At 47.0% G+C, this 7,776-nt stretch overlaps 1 protein-coding gene and 1 long non-coding RNA gene across 2 annotated transcripts; one reads left to right on the top strand and one right to left on the bottom strand.

Moving 5' to 3' along the window:
• Position 1: 1 nt before the first annotated feature.
• On the top strand, positions 2-5,030 carry SPRING1 (SREBF pathway regulator in golgi 1). The gene is made up of 5 exons (XM_031592085.2): positions 2-207; positions 299-455; positions 1,602-1,753; positions 2,268-2,381; positions 2,727-5,030. The coding sequence occupies exons 1-5, from the start codon at positions 97-99 to the stop codon at positions 2,808-2,810; spliced, it is 618 nt and encodes a 205-aa protein (XP_031447945.1). The 5' UTR covers positions 2-96; the 3' UTR covers positions 2,811-5,030.
• A 577-nt stretch (positions 5,031-5,607) lies between these two features.
• LOC116228334 (uncharacterized) lies at positions 5,608-6,323 on the bottom strand. The gene is made up of 3 exons (XR_004166754.2): positions 6,239-6,323; positions 5,797-5,859; positions 5,608-5,694 (listed from the first exon to the last, which is right to left on the bottom strand). It is a non-coding gene; the product is annotated as an uncharacterized LOC116228334 (long non-coding RNA).
• Positions 6,324-7,776: the final 1,453 nt, after the last annotated feature.

Raw genomic sequence — 7,776 nt, 5'->3', positions numbered from 1 at the left:
CCCGCCCCGCAGCCGGCGGAAGCGCTCGGGCCGCGTTCGCCGAGAGCGGCGCCGCCGCGGGAGGAGGCGGCGATGGGGACGGCGGGCTGAGCCGCCATGGTGCCGTGCGGAGCCGTGCTGTGGCGGCGGCTGCTGAGGAAGCGCTGGGTCCTCGGCGTCGTCTTCGGGCTGTCCCTCGTGTATTTCCTCAGCAGCACCTTCAAGCAGGTCGGGGCTGGAGGAGGAGGACGTGCGTGGGGGGGGGGGGGGGATGGAGGAGAGCCGGTTTGTCTGGTTGCGCTGATGTCTCTCCTTGCAGGAAGAACGGACGGTGAGAGACCGGAACCTCCTCCAGGTGCAGGAGCACGAGCAGCCCATCCTATGGAAGGAGCAGTTCAGCTCGGGGAACGGCAGCCACCTGAGCAACCAGTGCCGGAATTCCGTGCAGGGGAAGCTGCTCATCACGGACGAGCTGGGTACGCTCGGTGCTGAACGCTTTGCTGCGCTGATGGGAGCGCCTGCTAACACGGGCACCTTACGGCTGAGCCTCGCCTGTTGACGTTTCCGTGGTTATAGTAATATCATGGGCCTGTGGTTATATTGATATTATGGACCTGCGTGCCGTTTGCAGGGCTGCCGTGCATCCAACAAACGCCGGCTGCCCTCACGCAGCGCCTAAACGTGCGGTGCTGAACGCGGGCCGGGTGCTCGCAGGGCTATTTGCATCCCCTGCAGTGCGTTCCTGCGGCCAGCCGTGTTAGCGAGAGTAATCGAGGAAACCCGATTGGCACAATTAGTGCTCAGCCGCAGCTAACGAGCTCGTCTAAGGCTTGTAAACCCTGGGATGTTTCTGTTGCAGGTTCCCAAATGAACTCCAGGTGGTGGGTGAAGCCTTTCCTGCCATGGCACGTGCCTCGCGTTGCTCCAGTGCTGGGCTGCTCTTGGCCAGCAACGGAAGACTGTATAAAAATAATGCTAACAAAAAACAGCACATCTTTTGTGCACTGATATTAAATGTGGCACTGCTGAGTTAATGCTCTCTGCTGATTCACCAAGCTCTCTAGAATCGGTGGTGCCTTTCACAGTCTAGCAGGGCTGGTACAGCTTCCATAAGGATGCATGCTGTGGTTATAAGCTGTTGAGGGCTCCTATAAGCAGTGAACATCACAGCTGCTTTGTTTGCATGAATCTAAGTCCCTTCCTCATGATGAACTGCAAAGAGAGTTACCCAGATTCAGACCAGGTAAAGGAACAACAGTTTTGTTCTAGTATGATCACCAGGTTACCCTTTCTAGTGACAACCATAAACTATGCCAATAAGACATAACTTAAATATTATGCAATAAGACATAAATATTATACATGTAAAGAATGGTGCTCTGTATACTGTGTTAATGAGGTACATCATAGCTGTGCAGGCAGCACCAAGCTGTTGTACAGCTCAGCTCTATGCCCAAGTCCCATTTCAAGTAATTGCTATGTAGGACTTCAGTCAAATTGAGGAGGGTCACAATAAAACAAATCTGTCAAGCAATGCATTTCTTCCTATAGCATTCCCATGGAATGTACATGGAATAAGTCTTCTCATTTCTTTCTATTTCTGTTTTTTTTTTTTTTTCCAGGCTACATCTGTGAGAGGAAGGACTTGCTGGTCAATGGCTGTTGCAATGTCAACGTGCCCAGTACCAAGCTGTACAGCTGTGACAGCTGCCTTCCCAATGGCTGCTGCAGTGTGTATGAGTACTGCGTGTCCTGCTGCCTGCAGCCCAACAAGGTGCACAGACTTTCTTTTGCTTTTCAGCTGTGGCTAGAAGCTCTTGCTTGCCAGGAGCCTTTTCCTTACAGGGGACGGTTCCTGCTCCTTGAAGGGTGAGAGAAGCCTGTGGCAAGCTATTAATAAAAGCTTAACAAAAATAAAAGCTTAACAAAAATAAACCAAAAAAATCCATCCTTTCCACCTTGGAGAGAAAGTAGTGGGAACGCTGCAGCAGATCAGCTGTAGTGGCATTTCTGTGTTCGCTGAAGGGAGGTGACTGTAGAAAAGCCAGTCAGTACAAGAACTCCCCTGTATTCTGCTGGCCAAGCAGAGAAAAGAGCTCCACTCAATTCTCTCTGTCCTGCTGGGCTGTCATGGCATTCACCTTGAGGTGCTTGCTAGTAAACAGCCCTGCTTGGAAGCTGTATTCCTCTGAGGTCTGAACTGCGTAGGTTATGGTGGGTTTTGACTGCTTTATTGAAATAAGGTCTTTTTTTGACTGCCACTATTATTTTCTTGCTGACCATTGTAGCAACATCTTCTGGAACGTTTCTTGAACCGGGCAGCTATGGCTTTCCAAAACCTCTTCATGGCAGTGGAAGATCGTTTTGAGCTGTGTCTGGCAAAATGTAGGACTTCATCACAGGTAAGGCACCAGGATGGGTAATATCTGAAAAGTACCTGTGGCCCTACAGTTCGTTGGTCTGTTGTGCTACAGAATGCAGTTGGAGGTGTCGTGCAACTGGAATTCTTAATAGAGCTATAGGGATGAATTGTTACTGTCTAGTTACGATTCACTGCAAAAATGCTGTAACATAACTGTATTTATACATGCTGGAAGCAGTGATATTTGACTACAGAAGGTACTGTACTCTGTGGAAGAGTTTGGGAAGTTTTTGCATGCTTGTACTCTGGGTTTTAACCCTCAGTGAAGGGGTTTGTTGTTACAGTATGTGTGAACTGTTTAAGTCTCTCCTTCTGCTCCCAACAGAGTGTGCAGCATGAGAACACCTACAGAGATCCAATTGCAAAGTACTGCTATGGAGAATATCCCCCCGAGCTGCTGCCTGTGTGAAAGCTGCATGGTTTGAGCAGCAAGGTGAAGGAACTGGAGACTAGAATCCAAAAGAGCAGGACAACAGCTGCTGCATTACAAGAGCCTCAGTGTAAATGGTTTATGGTATTTTCAGTGGCCAACCCAGAGGTGTACAGAGCAAGCAAGAGACTTAAGTTCTGTGGAATTGGATCTTGCTTTCTTCAGCTGATATTGTGCACCTGCTTTGGGGCACCAGGAGGGGCATTCTTTGAATCGTTCTTCTGCAATAGCTTGTGTTTTAGGATGCATGGAGTGGATCTAGCCTATAAAATATCATAGAAAAAGAGTCTAATGTAGCTTTGCAGCTGTACCTGTAGGCTCAGTGTCTCTGCAGTCCAGAGGCTTCCCAGAATGGCAGTAATAATGACAGAACCTTTGCTTGCAGGGAGTAAAGCGTGCCTGTTGTTTCTCTGGAGTGCTATCCGATGTGCATGGTGTACACTACATCTGTAATTATGAATTATTTATTCAGTTTATATGGATTTGCAGCTGGAAGTATTGATGCTTTGCATAACTAGTTGTTGATGCCTTTCAGCCCCCGTTTCTTTGTATCATGTAAAAAGGATATTTTACATCCTGGCTAAAATTGGTTGGTGTTTTTCCCTCCTTAGTCTAAGGGATTTGTATTGGCTTTCACGGCTATAGTGCTTACGTTCCTCTTGGTGAGTTTAAAGCATTTGAAACTCCAATGGAGTTGTTATCTGTCAGAGTCCCCTAGCACGAGAGAAGAGCAGAGATCTCCCTGTGATGGGACCTTTACTGTCTGTAAGTGCTTTCCTTAGTTCTCTGCAGCAGTTTGCTGGAGGAGCAGCATAAGCCTTGCAAACAGCTCTGTGCCTGTCCGCTTGCTGATAGGAAACAAAGAAGATTTATTTGCTTGAATTTATTCAGGAGTCAGTAATTCAATTGTGCTTCACTTCTGGTTGTGCAGGAGGGTGGAGTTCTTCCAGGATCCTTGCCTAATGACGTTCATGTTCAAGAAGTAAATATGCTAGAATGTTAGAATATGGCGCGAGCCCTTCTCTGAGGTGAGCTTGGTTAAACCATCAGGGTGTTTTACTTTGCTGTTTGACATGCTGCTCCCAAGTCTCAGCCCGATCAGAACGGCAGTGGAACAGAGTTGGTTCTCCCAGTTTTCTACAGTTGACTCCTTAAGTAAGGCTGCTCAACACAGAGGAGATGGGTAGAGAACATGTAAGATATTGACCAAATCTGTGCTTTCCCTACATGTCACTGTGTGAAGGCCAAGCACCAGACAAAACTGGGCTGTTTTTTGCTATGCAAAGCCTCATTTCCCCTGTTTTCACCCCAGCCATCTCTGTGCAGCAAGGCCACCTCAGTGATTCTGACTTTGCATATGCATGTTTAAACTGTTGCTTCCTATTCCCAGTCTGAAAGAAAAGCAATCTACAGAGGCATTATTAAAAAACAAGCACAGTGGAGAGTCCTTGCACAAAAGATATCTGTACAGTGCTGAGCAAGATATCCTATGTTTCCAATTAAAATTCTTTGTGATATAAACAAGTGCTGTTACCAACCACCTGATCAAATCCACTTGCATTGTTTTCATTGTTCTTTCCCAGAAACTCATCAACTGAGACATTGATTCTGTCAGCAGATTTTCTTGGAAGTCTTGTTTCCATCCGGATAAACTGCTCACACTGCAGCCTTGGGAGAAACATCTCCCCTTTGCTGCCATCCCATGGCAGGTCGCTGCAGCAAGCGTGATGCAGGGTGAAGGTGCAATATGAAATGCTGTCTTAAGAGGGTAGCAGAGGTTACTCGCTTCTCTTTTCAGCGTTAAACAGATTCCTCACCTCCCTTCCACACTTCATAAGGGAAGGCCGTGGGGTTGGTCGTGTTATATCATTCCTACTGGGATGTATTCCCACGTGTCACATTGCTGCACAAAGATCAAGGTACTGATGGCTTACCCTGGATTTCTTTTCCAGCTTGGTATTTATTCTTCTGCTGGTGATGTCTCTGCCTTGAAGCAGTAACTGTGAGAAATCATCAGAACCAACTTAATGTGGATGGCTTTAGTGGGAACTCCTGCTCCCTCTCAGGGATGTTCAGCAGTGTGTTGTAACCACTGCCGTTCACTGTGGCAGAGAGTGCATCTTCCTTCCCTGGTTGTTAGGCTGTTGAAATTGTCTGTGCTGTGTGTTAAACCATTAAAAATGTATCTGTGTTCCAAAATACTGCTGCTTCTCGTGTCTTCCCGTGATCTACAACAGAACTTGACTTCTGTCATTTATAATAATATTAACACCAGTGAGAAATGGCAGCAGCTCGCATCTGATGAGGAACAGGTATATTTGGCTATCCCCGTTTGGAAAGAGAAACCTATGGCACGAGGGTGAAGTAGTGATCACTACAGCTGCTTTAGCTGAACTTGAGTCTTTGGCCTTGAAGCCACATGCTGTGCTGCTCTGTGGGGTGGTGGTAGGAGAACTGGGTGAAGAATTCTTAATGTGGTGGACTGGAGTTCTGATTGGAGGCCTGTACAAAACTTCTGATGAGCTGGGGGTCATGGTTTCTACATTTGCAATCTCACTCCCAGTTGCAGTTTGTCACTTGAGCTCCTTTCAGTGCTGGGCTCCAGTCACTCAGAGGAACTTCAGGCAAACTAAGCGAGGATTAGTGGATTGTCAGCTCTGAATACAAAGCAAATCCTCAATGCCAGTCTTACTTCTGACCTGCTTTCAAAAAGCAAATGCTTTTCTGACTGTCCTCGTCATTTTGCTGGACAAGCTTGAGCTTTAGGAGTTGTTCTGTCTTGTGCTAGTCACTTAAACTGCAAGCAGACTGCTTCCTTTAGCTTAGCTCCATAACGTGGTATTTGTTCTTCGGTCATTATAGTCTAGAAGAGGTGGGGGAGGAAACAAAAAGAATTCTCTAACTCAGCAAGTTCAACAAAAATGGAGTGCAGCAAATTATTGGTGCTTTAATTAGAGTCCTCTACCTTGTTTTACAGCCTGGGGCAAACAACTACATGCAGAACAGGGAAAAATGCCAACTTCAGAACCTGTGGGGAGTAACGTGAGAGTACACAGTTGTTCATTTTTTGATCAATATCTAATTAAAAAGACAGTTCTAACGAATATTTCAAAGAAATCTGACTTGTGACAACATGTGTGTTATCTACACGATGATTTCTGTTTCTGAGGCAATCAGGTTACAAGAGATTTTCCTTAATTAATCATTGTTCTCAGTAGTTTAGAAGTATAGGTCCTAGCCCAGAATTCTCAGAATGCCTTCAGATCGAAGTATGTTTGTTGCTGCGACCTCTGCTCCACCTTGCAGCAATTGGACAGATCAATATGATGGGAAAAGGCGTTTCTGTAATGACAAAAGGATTGGCACGATAGAAAGGTGCTATAAAAGAAGGGAGGAAGATTGCTCACCTGTATCAGAAGAGTCCAGGTTCACAGAGAAGAGCTTCACTATGGAGGAGCCTTCAGAAAGAGATGCTTCCCCAGTGGCAGCCAGCCCTCAAATGAGGTCTAAGAGAGGTGCAGCCAGGCTCCATCCCTTCCCATCACACAGCTGAATTGCCTTCACCTGTGCTCCCAGGGCTCCTTTCCCCAGGTGCTCCATCAGTGCTCCAGGCCATTCAACAGTTCCCACGCACACCTACAGTGCAACACAAAGTCACAGAACAGAGAAAACTAAAAAATTATTCCAGCTGAGAAGCTTGTCTTGTAGAAACCCTTCTAGTATGTATTTCAGGCAGGTGTTGGTTCACCTGTAGTTTTCCATGGGCGAGATTACAGTTAATCTGTTTCTGTTATTAATGAGTGAACTCAGAGATGGCAAATGATTTCTTGTCAGTTTAACAAAGCTTCCAATAAAATGCAGCTCACATTTATCCAGTATGTTCTCTCTCTCTCTCTGGATGCACCTACAGAGTGGGAATCAAGGTGAATGCAGATCAGATGCCAGCTATTTATGTTCTGTTCCTGCCATGCACAGAATCTGTTTAAGTTCCTTGGAGCCAGAAAATAACTCCACTCAGGTAGTTCGGATTGCTTCTAATCATGGCTTCACATGCAGCCTCTCTATATGTGTCTTTTGGTGTGAGTAGAATGGTTTGAGTTGGAAGGAACTTCCAACTGGGGTTCCAACAGGGCTGCCTAACACTACACCAGGCACCATCTCGGGCTGCCCAGGGCCCATCCATGGCCTTGGGCACCTCCAGGATGGGGCACCCACAGCTCTGTGGGCAGCCTGGGCCAGTGCCTCACTGCCCTCTCAATTTCCCTGACATCTAATCTACATCTCCCCTCTTTAAGTTTTAAACCATTCTCCCTTGTCCTATCACTACCTGCCTGTGTAAAAAGTTGATTTCCCTCCTGCTTTAAGCTCCCTTTAAGGACTGGAAAGAGTAATGCTGTGTTCCGTGTGTGTAGGAAGTGACAGTGTTGGGAGCAGTGGATGCAGATAGGCTGAGCACCTGACTTAGAGCCAGTGTGACATGCGAGGCTGTAGGCACGTGCATCCATTAGCTCTGTGATGCTGGTGGGGCAGCGTGCCCACCAGTCCCAGCTGCTGGAGGTCTCATGGAGATGAGAATCAACAGCGCTCTGACTGACATCAACACCGACGTGCTGCTTTATCTCAGCAGAAGATTTGCTGATTTGGAGGCTTCCTTGGTCTGACTGCCTGCTGTGGTGTTTTGGGTGAAACAAGCCTCTCATATTCTAAGATGTAAGGAACAGGAACATCAAACTGTCCCCTCACACACCTGCTTTCCTCCTCCCTTTCCCACCTGCTCCACCAAGAGCTCTCTTTCTGCTCTTTGTCCCACTGTCACTCTAAACTCACTTTCATTTTCCTGCTCTGGTTCCTCTTGATTTTTTTTCCCTCAGGCCCTTACATCTTCTTTCCCTCCCCCTGCTTTGCTTTGGGTCCATCTCACTGAAGGCTGAAACAGAACAGCAGA

The sequence above is a fragment of the Phasianus colchicus genome, chromosome 18 (assembly GCF_987193195.1).
Source record: "Phasianus colchicus chromosome 18, bPhaCol1.hap1.1, whole genome shotgun sequence".
NCBI lineage: Eukaryota > Metazoa > Chordata > Aves > Galliformes > Phasianidae > Phasianus > Phasianus colchicus.
Note: the sequence above shows the minus strand (reverse complement) of the source record. Positions and strands in the feature narration are given on the sequence as shown.

Coding starts and splice junctions, on each gene's coding strand:
- SPRING1 (XM_031592085.2), top strand. CDS start 97: ATGGTGCCGTGCGGAGCCGTGCTGTGGCGGCGGCTGCTGAGGAAGCGC. Junction 208..298: donor TCAGCAGCACCTTCAAGCAG/GTCGGGGCTGGA, acceptor CTCTCCTTGCAG/GAAGAACGGACGGTGAGAGA. Junction 1,754..2,267: donor GCTGCCTGCAGCCCAACAAG/GTGCACAGACTT, acceptor TGACCATTGTAG/CAACATCTTCTGGAACGTTT.